Raw genomic sequence first — 24,442 nt, 5'->3', positions numbered from 1 at the left:
ATCAAACAAGACATCTGACTTCACCTTTGACTGTGAGCCTGTGTTTGTCTAATTTGCATAAATGTAGGTATGTTGTACAGAGGGAGATAAAATTCTCCACTTCTCTGATCTGCTTATTTGAAGGAAGATCTCAGAGGGAAGTACTGAAGCCGTGGCATGTTTGAAGAATTAACTGCAGCACAGACAAAAAGCTTTAGAAGACCCCACAGGAGGGCTTTAATTTGAACAGTGAAATTCAGCTTAAAGAGCTTGAATTGGCAAAAAGAAGAAAAAAAAATAACTTCCCAGTTTATAAAGCCCTCTGGAAATAACAACCTGGGGCTGTGTTTATTTGCCATGGGAGCCTGAGGTCTCTCCCCCTTCTTCCTCCAACCACGGGGCAGCTCTGGCCAGTCCAACCCCCTCCATGGGGGTGCTCCTTCAGTTCAGTGCAGCTATTTTTCCAGAGGTACGGAAAATTAACTTGCTAAAAATAGGGAATTGGGCACAGGAGAGCTCCAGCTGGAAAGTGGGATGAGCACAGCAGTCGGTGTGTGCAGAGGAGGCAGCGATGCCCGGGCTGCTCAGGAGCAGCTCTCGTAGTAGGCGACTTTCCTCTTGATGCTGTCCCGGATCCTGCCCACCCTCTCCTCCAGCCCCGACAGCCGCGACACCCTGGACACCAGAGCCTTGTTGCCTTCCTGAATTTCTGACTCCAGAGCTGAGGAGAGAGGCCAGGGAAGGGAAGGGTTACGTGGTGGGGTTGGGCTGAGCCTCCGCCTCGCTCCTGCACAGCTCTGACAGGGCAAGAAAACCAACATTCTGCACTCCCTCTGCTCCCCACCCTCTAAACAGCCCCCAAACACCACTCCCTTGAGTTCTGAATGCCAAAAAATGGAAATGAGCATGTGGAGGAAAATGGGAGCACAGTGGCACTGCAGGCAGGGCTCCCCTTCATGGTGGCACCCTTGAAAACCCTCAATTTCCTGGCACAGCAGCACCAGCTCCAGCCCACATCCCACCCTCTCACTGCCCAAAGTGTCTCCTGTCTCCTGTCACAGACACATTTTATGGAAAATCCTTTCCTTAGGATTTTTTCCTCCTGAGAAGCTGAGAGGCCTCAGGAACAAAATGTAACCAATGGTTCTCTGCTGCTGTGGAATGCAACAGGTGCATCTGGGATTGGGCTCATGGGGTTGTTTCTAATTAATGGCCAATCACAGTCAGCTGGCTCGGACTCTGTCTGAGCCACAAACTTTTATCATTCTTTCTTTTTCTATTCTTAGCCAGCCTTCTGATGAAATCCTTTCTTCTATTCTTTTAGTATAGTTTTAATGTAATATATATCATAAAATAATAAATCAGCCTTGTGAACCATAGAGTCAGATCCTTATCTCTCCCTCACCCTCAGACCCCTGTGCACACGGTCACGGTGTCCCTCATTACACCACTGCAGTCCAAGCCCTTCCCCAGGGCACGGTGACACTGAGTTTGTGAGAGCCTTACTTTCCATCCTGAGCATGATGCCCACGGTCTCCTGGAAGAGTGCCTGTGCCTCCTGGCTGATGCTCTGCACCCTCTGGCCCCGTTCGCCCAGCGCGGGGCCCTGCCCCAGCCGGCTCTGCAGCTCCAAGTACAGCTCCTTCACCTGGGCAAGGGCCTGGGGAAAGGCAAAAACACTGCAGCTAACACCCAGCAGGCTGGGCACAGGGGCATTCCCAGTGCTGGATCCTGTTTGGATGTTAAATGGATTAAAGCTCTGCACCAGAGCTTTGTCTGTGACCAAGTGTGTGATGCACTCACAGACTGACAGACAGCTCCACCAGCCGCTCTGCCTCAGGCAGGACAGACCAGAAATGGCCTCAGGGTTGGGAATGGCTCTGGAGAGCCTCAGCAGCAGGACCATGCTGTGGTGTGACAGCTCAGCAGCCATGACTGCACAGGAACGTGATCTGGCATCACCCAGGGCACAGCTGGCTGTGGGCACACCATGAGCTGGTACCTGCTGGGCCCTGCTGTGACCTGGTACCTGCTGAGCCCTGCTCTGAGCTGGTACCTGCTCTGAACTGGTACCTGCTGGGCACTGCTGGACCCTGCTCTGAGCTGGTACCTGCTCTGAACTGGTACCTGCTGGGCCCTGCTGGCCTGCTGTACCTGCTGGGCCCTGGTGCCCTGCTGTACCTGCTGGGCCCTGCTGTGACCCGGTACCTGCTGGGCCCTGCTGTACCTGCTAGGCCCTGGTGCCCTGCTGTACCTGCTGGGCCCTGCTGTGACCTGGTACCTGCTGGGCCCTGCTGTGACCCGGTACCTGCTGGGCCCTGCTGGCCTGCCGTACCTGCTGAGCCCTGGTGCCCTGCCGTACCTGCTGGGCCCTGCTGGCCTGCTGTGCCGCTGTCCCCGCCGTGTCCCGCGTGTCCCCGGCCCGCAGGCGGTTCTGCTCTGTGCTGCGCTGCAGCTGTGAGAGCCGCCCAGCCAGCCCGGCCAGCCCGGCCCCCATGGCCACCACGTTCTTCTCAGCTGGCCCGAGCACGGCCTCGATCTGCGGGCACAGGGAGCCCCGTTAGGATGAGTCACACCCAAAGGCTCCCCGTGCCAGCCCTGCTGGCTGAAGGACGGGGCGCAGGGAGGCCGCCAGGATCCCTCACCTCCTCCACGCGCTCCTGGATGAAGCGCAGCGAGGAGCCCGAGCCCCTGAGGGCCCCCTGGGCCTCCAGCAGCACCGTGTTGGCTCGCTGCAGGTTCCCCAGCACCTCCTCCACGCTGCCCTCCACAGCATTCGCCCGGTTCCTGGGGAGAGGTGGGAAGCAGCCAGGAGTGAGGGTGGAAAAGGGCAAAGAATGGGAGTCCAGGGCACAGAGGTAAAATCAGGAGCTGGGGAAGCAGGAGAGGATTGCTGATGGGAAGGTAACAATGTCCCATCCCTAAAACCCACACATCTGGACTCCACTGGGTTTCCTTGTGAGAGGAACATCAGTTCCACTTCACAGCCTCAAGCAGAGGAGACAAACTAAGAAGGGGGAGATAAATGCCTTCCTTCAAACTAGTCTGAAATGTTTATTTCATGGTGTACGACAAGGTGTCAAAGGGAAAGCAATAACCAGAGAAGCAGCCCCAATGAACAGTTTTGTGCTCACAGTGGGACTGCTCAGGCTGGGTGACAGAGCCCTGGAGAAAGCCAGGCTCCCCTGTCTCATCACTTCCAGCAGGTTAAGCAGGTGTCAGACACTGCCAAGGAGTTTACAGATTTATCCTGCTGACCTTCTCGCTGGGGTATTGCTGCAAGTCAACTTGTGACAAAGCAGATGCTCCAAATTGGCAAGGACACCCTGTAATTACTTTTAAGGGACCGTGGAATAATTGTCCCAACTTTCACCTAGAAAACAAATAGCCCATTAACTCTCCCCATGCTCTCTTGTGCAATTAGGATGTAGGTCACCAATATCAGCTAATACCAGGGCAACGCTGTCATCTCCCAGTGCAGGCACTCGAGATAAGAGCAAAGCCTCCCCTGCTTTCCATAAAGCCCTTCTTGTCCTGGAATCTGTAACAGGATCTATTCTGGGGAGATTTATTCGCACTGGGGCCCTGGGAGGTGTCTGGAGATTGCAGACTCATTCTTTTAGGATGGACACAGAAGATCCCAGCCTAAAACTTCAGATTGCGCAAGTCAGGACAGCTCGGGCAGAGCAAGATTTGAGCCCAGCTGAGAACCACCAGTTGCAGCCCAGGCAAGGGACCCTCGGCTGGGAATAGCCTTGAACCCCCCCACCCACCTGGCCTGCTCTGCCTCCTGCTGCAGCCTCTTGGCCCTGGCGATGTCCTCGGCCGTCTGGGCAAGGATGTCCTCGGGGCACTGCAGCTCCACCGCCAGCCTCTGGATCTCGCTCATCCTCCTCCGGACTGCAGCAGCGTCCGTGGGGAGGCGCAGGGACAGAACTGACTCACTGATCTCCTGGATGGAGGCAGGATCCGTGTCCTTGTCTGCAGACAGACAGCGGAAGGAAGGTGGGAGTGCGAACGCAAGGGAGGAGGAGGGCAGACACCCATGCACGTCTCACACACATCTCCTCATTCCAGACAGCCTCCAGCATCCCTTCTGAACCCATCTCCTTGAATTCCATGCACTTCTCATTCACACCAGCAGAACTTTCAGGAAAAAGCTGAAGTGATGTCTTGAGTTTGGCAATGCTAACACCATGGCTGAGCCCACAGCAGTCAGGCAGCCCTTACTGAGCAGATGAGGGTGTGTTTCAAGACAAGCCTTTTTTCATTTCACAAATACAAGTTAATAAATCAGAAGCAGGCAGAGCCCAAGGGACATTAGCCCCGCGATTAGCTCAGAAATATCTTCACTCATCATTAACACCAGGCAGCATCAAATGACCTGATTTTCTTATTCAGCTAATGCTCAGGAGGCTCATTATGTTATTACAATCTGTCTGTGAACAATAAGTCATCCCATCAGTTTGTAGGACAATAAGGAATGCTCATCTGATTAACAGCCTGCTCCAGAGAAGGGTCATCTGTCTGTCTGTCTGCATCAGTGAGTGTGGCCAGAAAACCTCAGTGCATCAGGTCACTGCTGGCTGCAAACCCCATCCCTGGAGCGCCCAGGGGACACCCAGACGTGGCACTCAGTGCTCTGGGCTGGTGACAGGGCTGGTGACACATCTGGGACTGTGACCTTGGAGGTCTGTGCTGAACCCAGTGATTCTCTGATCACTCTAAACAGCAGCTGTGCCATGCAGAGGGCAGGCTGCAGCCCTGCCCTGGTACCTGCCATGCAGGAGGAGGCTGCAGCCCTGCCCAGCCCTGGTACCTGCCATGCAGGAGGAGGCTGCAGCCCTGCCCAGCCCTGGTACCTGCCAGGAAGGCGCGCAGGCGCTGCAGGAGCTGCCGTGCACGCCTCACATCCCCCTGGAGCTGTGTCCTGCTGAGCCCCAGCTGCTCCGCCAGCCGCCGCGTGCTGCTCTGGATCTCACTGGCCGACAGCTCTGTCCTCTGGATCTGCACACAGAAATAAATCACTGCTGGGGCCTCTGCTCCCCCCAGAGCCCACAGCTCTGGCCTGGGCCAGGCACAACGCTATAATGCTATAAAGATGCAGCAATACCCTGTTCTCACTGTGCCAGAGCTTCAAAGGGCTCTAAAGGTTAATGACTAAGGGTTGGGTCCACAAAGGAAGCTCTCAAAGAGAGGTAGCACCACTCAGCTTTTAAAAACACCTTTGAAATGAATTTTGAATCACTTTGAAACCTCACTTTCTCTTTGCAAGGTACAGAAATAAGCTGCAAGAGCCCTAACCCGTGAACCCTCTCTGTCTGTATTGAATGCATCAAACATGCAGAATCTGAGAGTTTTCCATATTCCCAGCCCTTCTGCCACACTGATCCCAACCCAGGAGGGAGAGAGGTTCCCTTGTGCTGTGCCCAGTGCCTTCAGCTGGGGAGGCAGGACCCACACACAGCGGGGAGCCAAATGCTCCAAAATCCCTGGTTTTCTGAAGCTGCCCACGGGGTGAAGCCCCGAGCAGAGTCTGAGGTGGGTGCTCCTCTCTGTGCTGTGGTAAGCAGAGCTCCAAGCAGGGCACGGGCAGTGCCCACACTCACCAGCTGTGCCGTGTCCCGCAGCCGGGCGCTCAGGCTGCTGAACTCCTTGGCCGCCCGGCCGGCCGCAGCCAGGGCCCCGCTGGCCAGCGGGAAGAGGCCGTGGCAGGGCTGGCCAGCCCCACAGACAGAGCTGTTGTCCCGAGGGCACAGCAGCCCCTGGCAGCGGGCAGGGGTGCACGGCTCCACCCGGGCCCCTCCGCACACCTGGGCAGGGAGAGAAGAGCTGGGGTTGGGCAGTGCCCAGCTGGACGCACCTCGGTGCCCTTGGGGAGGCAAACACAGCCCCACAGGGATGGCACACCCTGCCAAGGCGGCTGGGACCTGCTGAGCCCGTGCTCCAGGAGCTGTGTGGGCACGGGAGGGAGCCCAGCAGGCTGGCAGTGACCCAGGTGGCACAGCCCAAAGCGCTGGAGATGTGCCAGTCAGAGAAGGGCAGGCAGAGCCGGCTGCCCCCACCTGAGCCAGTGGCACCTGGCCAGCATGGCATCACCAGCCCCAGCTGCAGCAGAAACAGGGGCCAAGCCCCAGTGGCTCCCGATGAATAAGAGCACATCTGTGTGGAGCAAACCTCCCTGCAGAGCCACCCCTCTGCCCTGTTTGCTTTGGGGAGAGCTGCACGAGCAGCCCCCGGGAGCAGCAGCAGCAGCAGCAGCTCTAACTCTGGCAGCTGGCAGAGCTGCCCCCAGGCTCACAGGGCAGCAGGGCACCTCCACGTGCCCAGCCAGGCCAGGCTGGTGGCTCGGAACGTGCTGGGGCCCCCAGCAGCAAAGAGGGGAGGCTGGTGGTCTCCACAGCAACCGACACCGAAATGGGTCTCCATGGCAATAACAGAGCGGTGAAGGAGAAATAGGAGAAACCTCAGCCAGAAATTAAGGGGGTCTTGGAGATACGAGAAGTGACGTGAGAGAGTCCCTGCAGGGAAAAGGACAGGCTGGGAGGGGGTGGAGGGCAGAGCTGTGGGATCTGTGATCCCTGGGCAGGGGATGCTCGGCCAGTTCTCCAGCTGAGTCTGCCTGGACACAGCTTGGTCCTGCCGTGCCTGAGGAGAGGAGCAGGGCTGCAGGATGAGCCTCCTGAGCTCTGCAGGGCCCCCTCGAGAACCAGACACACCCGTGGGCAAGTCCAAAACCCGCCTGGCATCCTCACCTGGTTGATGACAGGGGTGAGGTCAGGGCCCGAGGCCAGGTCACCCTTCAGGGCCAGCAGCCGGGCCGTGTCCCCAGCCAGGTCCCCCTGCAGCCCCATGGCGCTGAGGCGGCTCTGCCTGGCCTGGGCCAGCAGCCCCTGGGCTCCCCCAGCCAGGCTGCCCGCGCTGCTGGAGCTGCGGTGGGCAGAGCGGATCGTCTGCAGGGCTCCTGCGGGAATTGAGGTGACAAAAGGCACAAATGACTCACAGGTGCAGCACAGCTCCTCGGGGAGGCACTGCCTCGGCCCTGCGCTGGATTCCTGCACAGGACAGGGTGCAGGCTTAGTCACCAAGGCATCACAAAAACTCCTTTTGGTTCCAAACACCTTCCAGCCATTCCCTCAGAGGTCTCCTGAAGGACTGAACTCAGGGCTGGAGTCAAAACTGAGCTCAGGGCTGAAACTAAACTGCAGCCAGTCAAGGCACACCCGCTGATGCTGGCCTTGGGCAGGGCAGGACAGATTTCAGAGGCTCTGCTCAGCTCCTGAGCAGCCCCATCGTTCCCCTCCAGCACAGGCTGGAAGGAGGGTGGCCAGGACACGGAGCTCTGAGAGGACAGAAAGGTGCAGAGTGAGCGGTCCTGGTGCCACTGGGCACAGCTGGCACATCCCCAAGCTGGGTGCTGTGGCAGGGAGGGGACAGCAGTGAGGCCCTGGAGGGAAGGAGCTGGAGCAGGACTCATGGCAGCAAGCACCAGCATCATCACAGGCCTTAGTGAGCTCTTCTCCTCCCCAGGGGCTGACAGCAGCCTGGCTCCCTTCCCCACCCTCCATCCCTTCCATCTGTGTCAGCCTCCATTCTCTGCTGCCTCGTGGATGCAGTGATGCCCTCCCAGCAGGGCTGTCCCCTCCCCACCCCTGCCTGGCAGCAGAGGTGGTGCTGGGGGACACAGGAACACACAATGAGCTGGAGCCCCAAAACCCAGAGCAAATCCCCCAGCAGTGTGAAAGCCCAAGCCACGGGCCGGGCTGCGTGGGAAGCAGCCCTCACTGGAGAGGAGATGTGTTTGATCTGAGGCTGACAGCAGGTCAAAATCCCCCTCTCATCCACCAGCCAGGGAAAAACCCCAGGCAGTCAGGCTGAGGTAAATTAATGACTGCAAATTAAGAGATGTTGCAGCTGCAGAGCTGTACCTGACAGGTCCATGCTGAGGCTGGTTTCAAATTGGGTCTTCTTGCTCTGGTACTGGGAGCTGGTGACAAACAAGCTGCTGTTGAGGGCCTCCAGCTCCCTCGACAGAGAGGCAGTGTCATCCAGGAAATGAAGGTCGGGATTTATGCCTCGGACCTGCTCCCTGGCAGAGAACAGGAACAAAATGGGAATTTGGGAGAGAGAAAGGCAGAGAGCAGGGCTGAGAGGGCCACCTGTGCTGGGGCACTGCCAGCACCTGGCAAAGGGGCACTTGTGAGCCCAGAGACAGCCGAGGACACACCAGGGCCTTGCAGGTTTGCAGAGAGGAGCTGGGCTGCAGCCCCTCCACAGCAGGGACCAGGAATGATGGATGTGCCCTGGGAATGCCACCATGCAGCCCTGAGTGCCACCATGCAGCCCTGAGAGTGCCACCACGCAGCCCTGAGAGTGCCACCACGCAGGCTGCCCACGCTCCTCCTGCCTTGGGGACATTGCACAGGGGACAGACAGACGTGGGAGCGGGACGGGCACAGATGGAAGTGCTGCTCTGCTGCTGCTCATGAGCAGAGCCAGGCACAGCAGGGACAGAATCAAAGCAGAACCATGCAAGCAGCTCCCAGAGGAACCCCAGCAGCTCCCCGTGGATCAGGGCTGTGCCCCTCAGGCAGCTCCCACCCCTCACCTGATGGCAGCGAGCACGCTGCCCGCCTGGGCCAGGCCCTGCTGGGTGCCAGGGGGGTGCCCGAGGATGCCCAGGGCCTGCTGCAGGTTGTCCTGTGCCCGCGAGAGGCGGGGGCCGAGCTGGGAGCCGCCCGTGCCCGCGGGCAGCCGCGCTGTGGCGTTGGCCAGGCCGGCCTGGCGGCGGTGCAGGAGCTGGATGTCCCCATCCAGGCTGTGGAAGCAGGGGTGGCAGGGCTGGCAGCCGGGCTGGGAGCTGCAGTGCCCGCGCTGGCAGCGGTCGCAGCGCTGCCCGGTGACCCCGGCGCGGCACAGGCACCGACCCGTGGCCGGCTCACAGCCCCTCTCCTCCGTGCCCTGGAAGTCACAGTCACACTCTGGGACAGGGAATGGGGAGGGAGACAGAAGGTGGTGGTGAATAACTTTATAGCCGTATAAAATCAGCCCCTTAATCAGGGCTAATGAGTCCCAACCCAAGCTGACATCCGTCCCCTCCTGCTGGCACAGGCAGAGGAATGGGCAGAGCCCCCAGCCCCGGAGCTGGCACAGCCCCTGACCCTGCAGGGCCAGCCCAGGGGGCCCAGGACTCGCCCAGGAGGGCACTGGTGGGTAAATCCGTGCTCTGAGCCAGGGAGCAGCGAGCCCAAGCAGTACCTGTGCACCCTCCCCGTGCATCCCTGTAGTGCCGGGGCGGGCACTGCTGCTGCCCCACGGCCGAGCACGTCTGTCCTGTGAAGCCGTCCCTGCACGGGCACTGTCCTGTGAACTGAGAGGGCAGCACGTCAGGGACACCGGGCACAGCTCTCCCCCAGCTGCTCCTGACCACCAAAACCACCCATGGACCATTTCCTCTCTCAGTCTGTGCCCAGGCCGTGCCCGAGGTGCCCCTGCCAGGCTGCAGCTCTGGCACAGGATGCAAACAGGCTCCAAACGGCCCCAGCACCAGCAGGAGGATGCTCAGCCTTGTTTCAAAAACAAAGCAATCGCCCACGAGCAGCTGCTTTGCCATCCCAGGTCTCCTCCCCACGCTGAGCTCATTTGGAACCTATCTCAGGCTCTTAGAATTTGTCATGGTTTGGGGTTTTTTACATTTAACTTTAATTTTCCCAGTTGCCTCTTAAGCCTGAAGTGGCACACATGCTTTTCATTGACAAATGAGCATAATTAACTTCCCTCGCCTGGATGAAGATGTCTTATTAGGACTTCCTTGATAAATATCAGGCTTGTTAAAGCGACTTAATCTTGCCTCAATAATTACCACTTTCTTTCATTTTCCTGAATAGTCTGTCGTGGTGTTTTCTAAGAATTAGGAGAAGCAAAATAGGAGTGGGATGCACTGGGGAGCACACAGCACTTTTTGTGAAGGTTCCTATGGATGGGCAGGACAAAGGAGCCCCCCAGCAGGTGGGTTTGATGCTCTGACAGGTCACAGTGAGGGGACACAGCCATGGCAGCGTCACCCTGGTCTGGGCAGCTCAACCCCCAAGAGCCCCTCCGAGCAGCGAGGGGAAAGGAGAGAACCGAGGGAACGGAGAGGAAAGGCTGCAGCAGGAAGAGGAGCCCCCAGGAGGTACCTGGTTGCACTGGGGGCTGCGGGAGCCGCGGGGGTGGCAGGCACAGGGCTGGCAGCCCTGCCCGCTGCCCAGGCCCCAGTGCCCGGCCGCGCACTGCCCGCAGTCGCTGCCCACCACGTTGGGCAGGCAGGAGCAGCTCCCGGTGTCGCCATCGCAGGGCACGGTGTCCTGCCGTGTGCCCAGGGCATTGCAGGTGCACCCTGAAACAGGGAGGGCGTGGGTGAGGAGCAGCCTTGGGAGGAGCCCCCAGACACCCAAGGGGGGCTCGCCTCCCTCGCTGCCCACCTGAGCTCAGGAGAGCTGCACCTGGCTCTGAGGGCATCCCCCAAACAGGAGATACAGGAGAGCTGCACCTGGCTCTGAGGGCATCCCCCAAACAGGAGATACAGGAGAGCTGCACCTGGCTCTGAGGGCATCCCCCAAACAGGAGAATTGAACCCAGCTCTGACACCATCCCCCAAACAGGAGAATTGAACCCAGCTCTGACACCATCCCCCAAACAGGAGATACAGGAGAGCTGCACCTGGCTCTGAGGGCATCCCCCAAACAGGAGAATTGAACCCAGCTCTGACAGCATGCCCCAAACAGGAGATCTGCACCCCCAAACAGGAGAGCTGCACCTGCATCACCCCCTGAGCCCTGGGGGTACTCAGGACACAGCTGCATCCCCCAAATCCCACCTGCCCTGAGCTTTTTGCTAAACTCACACCTGAAACCACCCCCAAAGCTTTTCTAAACCCGTACAAAACGGGCCCTTGGCTCGAGAACCCCAAACCACAGCTGGGCAGGACACAGCTCCCTTTCAGAGGGGGCACCCTGGGGGCAGGGGTGTCCCAGGGGTACTCACTGCGGCACCCAGCGGGGTTGGCACCGGCCAGCTGGGCAAAGCCAGGCTTGCAGAGGTGGCAGCGGTCACCCTGCACGTTGTCCTTGCAGACACAGCGCCCCGTCCCCGGGTCACACACAGAGCCGGGCACGGCTCCATCGGGGTCACACTCACAGGCTGCAAACGGGCAGAAAGGGCCCAGCTGAGGGGGCAGGTCCTGGGGAAGGTGCCGGGGGGTTTTTGGGGGGGCACTCACGCAGACAGGCCTCGGGGTGGCTCAGCTCCCGCCGCGGGTTGCGGAAGAAGCCGCTTTGGCAGCGTTCGCAGTTGTTGCCCTCGGTGTTGTGCTGGCAGCTGTCACACACGCCCCCACTGGCCCCACCGCTGGCCTGGTACAGCTCGGGGTCAAAGTGGCACGAGGACGAGTGACCATTGCAGTCACACCCTGAAAAACCCCAGCAAACGGCTCCGTTGGAGCCGGCACCGTGCACACCCCCCAGCAGCAGCAGCGGTGGCACTAGAGGGTGCCCAAGGCTCCCTTGTGACACAGTGACAGCCCTGACAGCCCCACAGTGGCACCAGGGCACTGCTGCAGCCGGGAGAGGCAAAGGTGCTGAGACACCGAGACACCATGTCAGCACAGCCCTGCAGAGCCCCAGGAAGGGCTGGGAGCTGCAGCCAGGTGGGATTTGGGGCGGGGGGATTTGGCCAGGTGGGGTTTGGGGCGGGGGGTTTTGGGCCAGGTGGGATTTGGGGCTGGGAGCTGCGGCCAGCTGGGATTTGGGGCAGGGGGCATTTGGGCCGGGTGGGGTTTGGGCCAAGGGGATTTGGCACAGGTGGGGTTTGGGCTGGGTGGGGTTTGGAGTGGGGCATTTGGGCTGGGTGGGGTTTGGGGCAGGGGGATTTGGCCCAGGTGGGATTTGGGGCTGGGAGCTGCGGCCAGGTGGGGTTTGGGGCCGGAGGATTTGGGCCAGGTGGGGTTTGGGGCTGGAGGATTTGGGCCGGGTGGGGCTTGGGGCAGGGGGATTTGGGCCAGGTGGGGCTTGGGGCAGGGGGATTTGGGGCCGGGTAGGGTTTGGGCTGGGTGGGGTTTGGGGCAGGGGGATTTGGGCCGGGGGCAGCACTGGCCGTACGCTGGCAGGCATGGGGGTCGCTGTCCTCAGCAGGGGCCCAGGGCCGGGCGTTGAACAGGGCAGCGCAGCGCTCGCAGTGCGGCCCCGCCGTGTTGTGCTGGCACACGCAGTGCCCGGGCACCTGCTGCACAGACACAGGGTCACACACCCTGGGGCAGCCCCTCAGCACGGAGCCTCACCCGTTCATGGCCAGCAAAGAGCCTCCCACAGCCCATTCCGGTCACTGTGGCCGAGGTGTCCCAAGGAGCACCCCAGGCAGGCAGTGGAGCCATCCCAGCAATGTCCATGCCCCTGGCAGCCCATGGCAGAGCCATCCCAGGGTGTCCATGTCCCTGGCAGCCCATGGCAGAGCCATCCCAGGGTGCCCAGGCCCATGGCAGAGCCATCCCAGTGGTGTCCATGCCCCTGGCAGCCCATGGCAGAGCCATCCCAGGGTACCCAGCCCCCTGGCAGCCCATGGCCAGCTCACCGTGCCCTGCTGCTCCCCTGCAGAGCTGCAGTGCTCAGCGTGGCCGTGGCAGAAGCAGCTGCCCAGCACCTGCAGCTCTGTCACAGCATAGAAGGTGCTGGGTGAGTGGTAGCCCTGGCGGGGGACGTGGGGCAGCTCGGTGAAGTTGATGCGCAGGTTGGTGAAGGGCCCCAGCCCTGTGGGGGACAGGGGATGAGTGAGCAAGGGAAGGAGGACATGGCACAAAGAGCAGCAGCTGAGCCATCAGCAAAGACCAAATGCTGCTCCTTGACAGCCCAGAGGTGCAGCTCAGGGTCCCCCAGGGGTTACCCCAGCTCAGCACTTCCCAACGCTGCAGGGAGAACCACGAGGAGCCTCATTCCCCTCTCCCTTCCAGCCCTGGAGGAGCCCATCACTTACTCCCAATGGCCTGGCTGTAGGAGGAGCTGATTGTAGACCCCAGGTCTTGGACACTGAATTTCACCTTAGAGGGAAAGAAAGCAGGTTAGAAAGCAGAAACTCGAGCTGCTCTCTGCTCCTGGCACTGTGTGCACTGGACTTGCCTCTGCCCAATGTCGCTAAACACAGGGACAGCGTTTAGAGCTGCACAGGACACAACCCCTGCCTGTCACAGAGCAGCAAAGGCGTCCCTGCAGAGGAGCAGGGATCTTCCCAAGGGCTGCCCTCAGCACTGCTGGGTGCCACGGGCCCCACCCCTCACCAGGTGTGCCAGGCTTCCATCCTCCATCCCTCACCAGGTGTGCCAGGTTTCCATCTCCCCTACCCCTCACCAGGTGTGCCAGGGTTCCATCCTCCATCCCTCACCAGGTGTGCCAGGTTTCCATCTCCCCTACCCCTCACCAGGTGTGCCAGGGTTCCATCCTCCATCCCTCACCAGGTGTGCCAGACTTCCATCCTCCACCCCTCACCAGGTGTGCCAGGGTTCCACCCCTCACCAGGTGTGCCAGGCTCCCAGGCCACCCCCTGTCCCTGCAGCCCTGCCCACCCAGCCCCAGCAGGGCTCCCTGCCACAAGCCCCAGTACCCACCGTGCCCCCGTGCACGGGGTGCCCCCGCAGCTCCTGGCACCGGGGATCCTGCCAGCCCTCAGGGGAGCCGCGGGGCACGTGGGGGAAGGCGGTGGCGCAGTCGGAGGCCAGGTACTGCAGCACCTGCCAGGTCCTGCCCGCGTCCAGGGAACGCTCGATCAGCATCGCTGCGGGCGGCGCCTGCGGGCAGGGACAGACACACGGGCTGGCACCGGGGCTGGCACCGGGGCTGGCGCCGGGCAGTGACAGCTCACCAGCAGAGGAGCTGCCCCCTCACACCCACCCTGAAGTGCAGCACCACGCTGTGCAGCTGGAACAGCTGCTCCAGGTCCAGCTGCAGGGACACGCGCTCCACACCTGCGGGCACAGAGGGCACCGTCACAGGGACATGCTGGGGACAAGAGCAGCCATTTCCTCCGTTCCTCCCCACCCCCAGAGCTCAGCACCGTGCCCTCCTCCCCTCGGGGGGGGTTGTTGGCAGCAGTTTGTGCCCTCACCGTTCTGGGACTGCCACCAGCGCGCGCGGCCAGCCGAGGACAGCACGTTCTCCACGCGGTGCCCGCTGTGGCTGTGGGGCAGCCTCGAGTCACACCTGCAGCACTTCATGCTCCACTGCAAAGAAAGGACAGTGACCACCCCAGCAGCCCCTGGAGAGGCCTCGGGGGTGGGGAGGAAGGGCAGGGTGGGTGCGTTATGGACCAAGGAGCATCAGCTCAGTGAGAGAGAGCTGAAGGACCACAGATCAGCAAGACTGATGACACTCAGGCACTAAGGCCTCCACACCTTGTTGAAAGCCACAGCTTAAGGTTTTACAGACTAAAAACTAAACCCAAAACACCTTTGACTAACACAGATTTTTGGCGAACCATCAAAATTGCGTTTTTTTAAGCAACCGCCCCGGTTTCCACAAGGCCAACACTGGACAGAAAGCCCTTTGCAGCCTTTCAGCACCGGTTTGCCCTTTCCACACAGCCCAGGGGCTGTCTGGTGACCAGCAGGGCCTTTCTCTCCTATCCGAGGGCTCGGGCCGTGCTCAGCCCCCTGGGCTCTCCCCCGGGAGCGGATCAGGAGCTCACAGTGGGTGAGAAGCCAGGGGGTGGAAGTCGAGTGGCTCAAAGTTCAGCCCTTCACTTGAGCAAGTAACCCAGGGAGTAAACAGAGACTCAGCACGGGGAGCAGGAGAAAGGCGTCCCCCGGGAGCAAACAATACCCAAATTGTCACCAACCAGGCAACGCTCCCTGCAGGCACCGCCAGCCACCACCGCGGGGCCGGCTCAGAACGGCAGAGATTGAGCAAGAGCCGGGACAGGGAAGGGCTGGACAGCAGCCGAGGCTCGGGGTGGGCAGGGACCACCAGGAAACTGGGATGGAGACAGCCAGGGGGGCCAAGGTGGGAAGGGCAGGGCTGGAGAGATGGGGAATTGGGAATTAGGAGATCAGGAATTGGGGAGATGGGGAACTGGGGAGATGGGGAACTGGGGATTAGGAGATCAGGAATTGGGGAGATGAGGAATTTTAGGAAATGGGGAATTGGGAATTAGGAGATGGAGAATTGGGAATTAGGAGATGGGGAATCAGGGAGATGGGGAACTGGGGATTAGGAGATCAGGAATTGGGGAGATGGGGAATCAGGGAGATGGAGAATTTTAGGAAATGGGGAATTAGGGAATTAGGAGATGGGGAATTAGGAGATGGGGAATTTGGAATTAGGGAGATGGGGAATCAGGGAGATGGTGGCAGAGCCCACAGCAGCATCCCTGGGGACACAGAAAGGCCCCAGCTGAAGCACTTGGAGAGGAGCCAGGGATTGCAGAGACCACTGGGAGGGGGAAGATGCTGCTCAGGGCATGAAATGAAGGGCTCAGCACCTCCAGCCTGGTGGAAAACAGGTTATCCAGAGAAACTGAGGCTGCCCCAGCCCTGGCAGTGCCCAAGGCCAGGCTGGATGGGGCAGTGGAGGTGTCCCATGACAGGGCACTGGAACTGCATCCAAACCAAACCACATCCTCCAGCCCAAAGCCCCTGGGAGTCTGAGGTGTCATGGCCTGAGCAGCAGAGGAGCCTCCCAAATGGAGCAGTGGGACACGTCTGTCACATCCACAGGGATTAGGGAGGATGGAGCAGAGCGTGCCAGGGATGGCAGGAGCCAGCCCTGATGGCTCAGAAATGTCACCCTGGGGTCTGGGCCTGGCAGGGGCTCAGCTGGCACAGGGAAGGCAATGAGACACCCTCTGCAGGGCTGGCAGGGGCTGCAGTGGCTCTGGAGGCATGGGAATGCTGGGACCCCAGAGGGGAATCAGCTTTCAGGGTCTGAGCAAGGCCAGGGGGTGACAAGTGACAAACAGCACTGCACAGGCACCCCTGTGCTGAAACCTTCCTCAGGATGCTTAAAACTGAGGAGCCAAATCCCACCCAAACCCTAAAGAGGGCCCTTCACAGGCTGGGGAAGGGACAGGCCTGGGCTCAGGAGGGCAGCAGGGTGGCAGCCACTGGGACACAGGGACACCACCATTAATGGTTTCCCCTTTAACAATTAATTTGTGGTTTGCAAAAATTAATCAGTGGTTTCATTCCTCACACAGCCCAGACCTGGGGCTGCTCTGTCCCAGGCCTGGAACCTTCCCCAGCTGGGTGCACAGTGAGATCCTCACTTGGAACCCATCTATTTCTGTATTTTCCACAATCTTTATGTTCTCTGTCTATAAATACCCCAGCACAGGAGTTGGCAAACTCCAGTATTGATAACAATATCACAAAGTAAGCAAACATAGCACTGAAAATATATAATCATGCAATTTCCCTGGCTCTACCAGTGAGAATCACAAATAATTTAATCAGGACTAGGCAGAGCTCGTTTCAGATAATGGCCACAAGCAGCAAATTGTCAGGGAGCTGCAGGAATTATCCACAGAAATAATCTAGTGAACAATTGCCAGCGGTGATTAAACTTCCCACCAGTCCTGACTGTGCTCAGCAAACGAGAAAGGAAGGTTTCCTGCAAGGGGAAAGGTTAATCTCGGCTAAATTATGCATTAGGAGTGACTCGTGCATACTTATGAGCTCATTCACACAGCCAGGGACAGCGGCGCTCTCCAGCAGCCTCCTGCAGCTGCAGCCCCGCTCAGATGTGGTGCTAAATCAAAATGGAGCTTCAGGGTGTGAGACAAACCCTTCCCAGGCAGCCCAGGGCTGTGCTGGCTGCAAAAATCTCCTTTTTTCTTTTTTTTTCCCCCCCACTAAGCTTTTTTAATTAAGACTAAAATTAACACTGGAAACCAAATCCATGCCACATCCTTGGAGTGAGTTGTGAAAGCCCTGCATTGCACAACAGCAGGATTTGCCCTTACGGGCTGTGCCTATGTGGCTCAAAGTTCCTTGGGACAGAGGGAATTACCAAAAATGACGGCCCAAGGTGAGGAGAGCTCCAGCAGCAGCACATCCCTGCCCCAGCAGCACGTCCCTGCCCCAGGCCTTCGCCATTTCCTTTCCTGAGCAGGCTCAGGGGATGCCTGGGAGCTGCCAGGGGCACACAGAGTGACCAGAGGCAGGGCAGCTCTGGGGATCTGTCACAGACATCTCCTATGGAAAATCCTTTCCTTGGGATTGCTCCTCCTGAGAAGCTGAGAGGCCTCAGGAACACAATGCAACCAATGGTTCTCTGCTGCTGTGGAATGCAACAGGTGCACCTGGGATTGGGCTCATGTGGTTGTTTCTAATTAATGGCCAATCACAGCCCAGCTGGCTCGGACAGAGAGTCTGAGCCACAAACCTTTGTTATCATTCCTTCCTATTCTATTCTTAGCCAGCCTTCTGATGAAATCCTTTCTCCTATTCTTTTAGTATGGTTTTAATGTAATATATATCATAAAATAATAAATCAAACCTTCTGAACCATGGAGTCAGATCCTGGTCTCTCCCCTCGCCCTGAGGCCCCTGTGCACATGGGATCTGCTCTGGGCAGATCAGTGCTGGCTCCCAGCACAGCCACCCTTCCCTGCCAGGCTCTGCTGGGAACCAGTGGGGAGGAAGCTAAAAGGGGGTCTGGGTCTGCAAGGAAATCACTTCTCACCCTCTGTGCCTCCAGGCTGCTCCAGTCACCCAAAACCCGGGTTATGGAGGCTCTGGGATGAAGGGAAATTCATTCCAGATTTCTGAAAGATAATTCACAGCACAGTTGTGTGAGAGGGAAAACTCCCGTGCTCAGAATTAATAGAGTCACGTCTCAGACATAAATGGAAAGCAGGAAAAGTCCACAAAGAACAGCCTGCAAGTGGCTGAGCATGGCAGGTCCGTGCTGCTCTCCTCCTGCCCTGGCCTTGTGACCCAGCTCCTGAGCAGCCTCCCTGCTCATGCAGGGCAGCAAACCTCTCACAGTTTAACCTGGTGGCCCCTGACCAAGGATATTTCAGGAGCTCCTGCTGCCATTCTAACATGAGCAGAGAGCCCTTGAAATAAAAACCTCCTGGCACAGGAGCGGAGCCCAAAATAAACTGCCCTTGTCATCAGCAGAGAGGGAAGCTGAGCTGTGCAGGCGGGGAGCAGAGACCCCTCCCAGCCATGGGGGTCCCAGTTCTGCCCCAGGGCACAGAGCACTGTGCAGGCAGCCCCTGGCACGGAGCCCTTGCACACCAATATTCCATAGGGACACCAATCACCATCCCAGTTCCGTCTGGGAACGCTCTGGAGAGCAGTGGGAATTTGTACACACACAGAGGTTTGGGGTTATCAAACAATGGGGTGGACAAAGGCCCCTGCAGAGCCAGGTTCTGTCATTCCCTATTCCAGCCCCAGGACACTTCTCAATTCCAGCGCTGTTTTCTGCAGGTCATGGCTGTGCCAGGCTCCTGGAGCAGGGCACAAATCCATCCCCTGGCCATGGGAAAAGGCAGCAGAAGCTCCCATGGCTCTGCCATCATGGTTAAACTTCCCAGTGAGCAACTGGTGTGCCCTAAACTGGACTGGGATTCAGTTTGGGAGCACAGATCTAGCATAGAATCAGGGAGTTCAAAGGGATCACTGAGTGCAGTTCCCAGCCCCACACAGGACCCCCCAAAATCCCCAAAATCCCAGCCTGGGCCTGAGGCTCTCTGTGCCATGACATCAGTGTCACTTTGGCTGGTTGGAAATGAGCTCTGAGGTTTTGCTCAAACCACAGAGAGAGGGCTCTGCCCCCAGTTTGGATTTACCCCAGAGTCAGGGGGGCAGCAGATTTGGGGTGAAGGCAGGAGTTGGACAAACCTCCCAAGGATGAGGCTTAAGGAAATGCAGTTCCTTTCCCTCACTCAAAAGCAAGCTCTCGTGGGTGCTGCTTTCCTCACCCCATCTGTTCTCACATCAGCAAAACCTCCTCTAGAACCTGCCAGGATGATCTGACAGGCTGCAAACCCCAGGCTGCACAGCTTATCCCACACCCCGCACGGTGCCAGGCAGCGAGGAGATGTCTCCCAGCATGTGCCAATCTGCAGCCCCCAGGCCAGGAAAATGAGATGCAGAGAAGGGAGGAGGGAGCAGCCATGGGAATGGGCTGGTCCTGGGCAGGTGGGGGCACATCCCTGCAGCAGGGAGTGCCTGAGTGCCTGCTGAGATCAGCACTGAGCTGCAGCCTGGGCTCGCTGCTCACCTCCAGCCCCTCAGGAGCACAGGCCGTGCAGGGCAAGCCCTGCCTGGGCAAAGAGAAGCCCAGAGCAGAGCAGAGCTTTGGTCCATCCAGCCTGGTGGGGTGGCACAGATCCATGCCATGGTTCTGTGCAGAGCTGGGTGTGAGGGAGGCTGAGTGGGAGGCACAGCTCTCCCTGCTGCAGCCCCTGGCGTGGGCTCCCAGCTCCCTGAGGGACTCAGGCAGGTGGCCCAGCAGCAGCACAGCTGCAGAGCTGGCTGGCACGTCCCTCCCAGCAGATATTGGTCGGTATTTTTGGAAGCAGCCAAAGAGGAGTCGGTGCTGAGGCTCCAGAGCAGCCCTGCCAGGCAGCTGCCCCCATCCATCAGCAGCAGGGCCCCTGTGCTGTGCAGGAGCCCCAGAGGGCTCACATCTCCCTGGAGAGGACCTGGTTCCTCTGGAAGCTCTCCTCTGCCCCCCTGGATGGCTCTGTGTCACCAGAGCTGGTAAAGGGCACTGCCCACCCTGCACACCCACCCAGCAACCACAGAGCTCAGGTGAGACAGGCAGAACATCCCATGCAAACAACATTTTAAACATCCCACAACATTTTAAACATCAGAAGTGTCCCAGGGCGGGAGGGTGAGGAGTCACAACCTCCAGGAGCAGCAGCACAGGGGCACAGCTCTGCTCCTGCCCTGCCTCCTCCCCTGTCCTCTGGCACAGGATCCCAAGGGATGCTCAGGGTGTCTGTGAAAGCCACTCTGAGCCTGCCCGTGGCTGCAGGTGCCAGTGGGGGCTGCTCTGTGCTCCTCAGTGCTGTGCACACATTTATATTTACATATATATCAGATATATCTACATATATTCTGATATTTTTCATATATTCTGGTATTTTTCATGTATTCTGATACATTTACATATATTCTGATATATGTATCAGATATATTTACATGCATTCTGATATTTTTCGTATATTCTGATATTTTTCATGTATTCTGATATATTTACATATATTCTGGAATATATCAGATATATTTTCATGTATTCTGATATTTCTCATGTATTCTGATATATTTACATATATTCTGGTATATATCAGATATATTTACATCTATTCTGATATTTCTCATGTATTCTGATATATTTACATATATTCTGGTATATATCAGATATATTTACATATATTCTGGTATATATCAGATATATTTTCATGTATTCTGATATTTCTCATGTATTCTGATATTTTTCATGTATTCTGATATTTTTCATGTATTCTGATATATTTACATATATTCTGGTATATATCAGATATATTTTCATGTATTCTGATATTTTTCATGTATTCTGATATATATATCAGATATATTTTCATGTATTCTGATATTTCTCATGCATTCTGATATATATATATATATCAGCTATATTTATGTATATTCTGCTCTGTAGTTAAATGAAGTGCTAACTGAGGCTGAGCCTCCCTCAGTCCATCTCATGCTGTCCCACCGAGCGTCCCTCAGCCCCTCCTGCCCCAAGCCCAGCCTGGCTGTGTTCCCGGTCCGTTCCCAGTCTCCCTGCCCTGCTGGCTCCAGCAGCAGCTCCCAGCCCGGGTGGTTTCCAGCCGGGCCATTTCCCTGCCCGGGCTGCAATGGGCAATGCTGAGCGCCCTGCTCGGGTTTCACCGGCTGAACCCCGGCCAGGGATGGAGCAATCGGGAGGGCAAAGAATAAAGGTTAGAGGGATCTGGGGCCGGGCAGACAATGGAGCAGAGGCTGCGGCTGATCACTGACCACCAGAGTTGCAAAATTGGGCCCTGGGGCCGGCAGGAGCAACCCCTGGTCCCCTGCCCTCTGCTGAGCTTGCAAAACCACCCCCAGATCTGTGCCTATTTGGCAACTGAACCAGAGCAGGGCTTGTCACCAAAAAAGAGCCCTAGGAGTCTATAAATTGAACGGGTTTGCTTTTTATAGGATGGGAATAGGGAAATCGAGTTCAGTTTTGCTTAAATTAGGGAAGTAGAGAAAGGGAGGGAAGAATTAGGAAATGCTGAACCCGTGGGGATTTCTCCTGAGTTAAGAGCTGGTATAATCAAATACCTCCATCAGCAATTACAGCTGCAGAACAGAAATCAGGGGATTTGCTATCAGTAACTCTGGCTCTCTCATTTCAATAAAGGAAAGGAGCAAAATGTCAGCAAGAGCAGAGCCCATTCCCAGAGCCAGAGCTGCAGAATCCAGCTCAGCACAATGTTAACTGTTCACATCCCCTTTAACCCTGCTACTTGTAAGGCAAGGGACGAGGGACACGACAACCAAAGAGTTTTGGGGTTTGTAGCCTGGAAGAGACGAGTGCAGCCCTGCTCCTGCAGCCAGGCCACTCCTGCTCCAGGGGCAGCACAGAGCCCCAGGCCTCTCTTCAGATGATGCAGAGGGTCACAGTGATGCCCTTTGCAACAGCTCCCAGGGCCAGGCAAAGGGGGCACCCAGCCCTTTCCAGCTGCTTTTAGGGTGAGCAGATTAATCAGGGTTTGTCCTCACCCACTCCCCAAGCACGAGGCCCCCGTGCCCCCTTTTCAAATAGAAGTCACTGCCAAAAGCCATTGCTAAATGAAGATTTCAGAGGCTCATTTTTGAGCATTTTTCTCATGTATAAGCAGAAATTTGGAAGGAAGAATTAATTAAGCCACAGGAAGCAGTTGGGGCTTATTTGTGAGCACAAATGCTGATCCCTGGGAGCAGCAGCAGAGCTCCATAAGAAGGGAGTGGAGGAAATGCCTGACTGAGACTGTCAGCAGGAAAAGGACCTGGGGGAGGAGAGGTGCTGCAGCCAGCCCAGCATGCAGGAGGATTGGATGCTCACACCCCTCTGGGACAGGAGCTGCCCTTCCCTGAGCTCAGGGATGAGTGGAAATGTGTCCAGCCCAGCCTGGACACCACTGGCTCTACAACAAACCCGCTCACAGCCACGTCCTGGCCTCCAGTTTGCAGGGGATGAAAACCACAAGGCTGAGTCACAGGAGCTGGGCTCAGTGCAGAAAGCTCTGCCCCACTGGGGAGCTGCCACTCCTTTCCTCTGGAGCATCTCTTCCAAGAGCTTTCTGTCTGTCCTGCACTGAACCCTTGGGGCTCCTCCCAAGGCACTTTTGGGGTTAACAGCAGCCACAGAAAGGCTACAGGAGGTGCTCACACCAGGGACACACCAGTCTGCAGCTCCCAGCCCTGTGCTCGGGCAGATTTATCCCTAAACTAAGCTGTCCCTCTGGCCCAGCAGCAGAGTGGGAATCTGCAGCTGGATGCAGCATCATCCCCCCAGCAGGATCTCCTGCCCTCACACAACCAGGGATTGGAAACAACTTCAGCAGCTTTTCCAAGCTGGAATGCTCCCGTTTATGACACACAAAAATATGAGTTCAGTTTATAACTACAATGCCCAGGGACAGGAGGGCTGGGGATGTTTTGCCCCCAGTGCTCCATGCCAGAGCCTCGCTGCCCATGCCCTGTGGCTGCCTCGGTGCCCAGCTCACCTTGGGGGATGGCAGAGCAGGGCTCCAGGGACACTGCCCCAGCACGGCTGGGAGGGGACAAATCCCAGCACCACGGGAAGATTGGGCTTGGAAAGGACCTTAAAGCTCATCCCAGTCGGGACAGCTCAGAGCCCCCTCCAGGCTGGAGCATCCCTGCAGGGTGGGGAGGATGGAAGGGAGGACGGAAGGGAGGGAGGACGGACGGGAGGGAGGACGGACGGCTCTCCCACGCCCCTGGGATGGGGAGGACAGGGCAGGAAGGGGGGGGAAGGCTCTCCCGGCCCCGGGGATGGGGAGGACAGGGCAGGAAGGGGGGCAAGGCTCTCCCACACTCCTGGGGATGGGGAGGACAGGGCAGGAAGGGGGGGAAGGCTCTCCCGGCCCCGGGGCAGCCCCGGGTGAGGGGAGGGGGCTGTACCTGCCCATGGGGGGTGCAGTACGTCTCGGGCTTGCTGAGGCCGCAGGTGGAGGAGGCGCGGAGGCGAGGGGCCCGTCCCAGCAGCAGGTCCCCGGGGGCAGGGTAGCAGGCTCCTCCCTGGGAACAGGAGCTCTGTGCTGCCAGGGGCTGCGGGGCAGCTGCAACAACGGGAACAGGGCTCAGGGCAGTGCCGGGGGGCACAGAGAGCCACCAGCCCCTCGGACAGACAGACAGACAGACAGACAGACAGACAGCACAGAGAGCAACCAGCCCCTCAGACAGACAGACAGGGGGCACAGAGAGCAACCAGCCCCTCAGACAGACAGACAGATAGACAGACAGCACAGAGAGCGACCAGCCCCTCGGACAGACAGACAGACAGACACCAACCAGCCTCTCGGACAGACAGACAGACAGACACCAACCAGCCCCTCAGACAGACAGACAGACGGCACAGACACCAACAGCCCCTCAGACAGACAGGGGGCAGAGACACCGAGCAGCCTCAGAAGCAGGAGCTGCTCACTGCACCAAACCAGCCATGCCCGGGACACCCTCCCCAGGACACGTGCCAACAAAGAGAAGGATGTTTCACCCTGAGGTGAAACCTTTATTTCTTAATAACAGTGCTTTGTACTAAGAGTTACTTCCAAAACACTTCATTGCCCTGGCCCCAGGTTTTGGGCTGCAGGGATGCTCTGTGCCTTGCCCATGGAACTGGGCAGCCCTGGAGGTGTCCCCTGGTCCCATGGGCAGCCCAGGTTGGTGTCCCCTGGTCCCATGGGCAGCCCAGGTTGGTGTCCCCTGGCCCTGCAGTTCAGGACTGAGAGCAGCCTCCTGCCACCCCCCAGCACTACAGTCCAGCCCAGGCTCTGCTGTTACTGCACAGCTGCCATCAGCAGCGTTGCTCTGCACTGTTCCCCTGCTCTTTGGGAGCACAGGGCGAGCCTTACCCAGCAGGACGAGCACTGCCCATGGCCACAGCCGGCAGCCAGGCTCCATTCGGCCGCAGACACAGCTGGGGAAGGGTTTGCAGCGAGACTGAAAAGAGCAGAAAATGTCAGTTCAAAAGCTCGCTCCGGGTCCTCCTCCCTTCTCACTTCACAGGGAGAAACTTTTAATTAACCTACACAGAATAGCATGGGAGAGAAATCAAGAGTAACGAAGAGGAAAATCAGACGCTGAAACTGAATTTGCCTCCAGTGCAATGAGTCCCTGGCCCAGCCCCGCCGGCGCCGGGTGGGATGGGGGCCGGAGGGGATGGAGCGCGCACACACAGCCCCCTGCAGCCCC

General features: G+C 58.1%; 1 protein-coding gene across 1 annotated transcript; it reads right to left on the bottom strand.

Moving 5' to 3' along the window:
* Positions 1-159: 159 nt before the first annotated feature.
* On the bottom strand, positions 160-24,151 carry LAMB3 (laminin subunit beta 3). Its single transcript, XM_054648850.2, has 22 exons — positions 24,103-24,151; positions 23,150-23,307; positions 14,110-14,224; positions 13,896-13,969; positions 13,613-13,792; positions 12,985-13,048; positions 12,586-12,761; positions 12,117-12,237; positions 11,240-11,428; positions 11,005-11,160; positions 10,158-10,357; positions 9,238-9,349; positions 8,588-8,960; positions 7,908-8,068; positions 6,735-6,943; positions 5,589-5,792; positions 4,842-4,986; positions 3,753-3,960; positions 2,625-2,766; positions 2,342-2,518; positions 1,486-1,639; positions 160-700 (listed from the first exon to the last, which is right to left on the bottom strand). The coding sequence occupies exons 1-22, from the start codon at positions 24,149-24,151 to the stop codon at positions 564-566; spliced, it is 3,504 nt and encodes a 1,167-aa protein (XP_054504825.2). The 3' UTR covers positions 160-563.
* Between the last annotated feature and the right edge of the window lie 291 nt (positions 24,152-24,442).

This window comes from Agelaius phoeniceus, chromosome 25 (assembly GCF_051311805.1).
Source record: "Agelaius phoeniceus isolate bAgePho1 chromosome 25, bAgePho1.hap1, whole genome shotgun sequence".
NCBI lineage: Eukaryota > Metazoa > Chordata > Aves > Passeriformes > Icteridae > Agelaius > Agelaius phoeniceus.
The sequence above is the reverse complement of the archived record's forward strand: the minus strand, read 5'-3'. Positions and strand labels throughout refer to the sequence as shown.

Bases quoted from the DNA above. Each gene is read 5' to 3' on its own strand.
- LAMB3 (XM_054648850.2), bottom strand. From the start codon at position 24,151: ATGGAGCCTGGCTGCCGGCTGTGGCCATGGGCAGTGCTCGTCCTGCTG. The intron at 11,429-12,116 runs GTACGGCCAGTG...GGGGTTTTTCAG, and splicing joins CGACCCCCATGCCTGCCAGC to GGTGTGACTGCAATGGTCAC. The intron at 8,961-9,237 runs GTACTGCTTGGG...TCCCTGTCCCAG, and splicing joins TGCACGGGGAGGGTGCACAG to AGTGTGACTGTGACTTCCAG.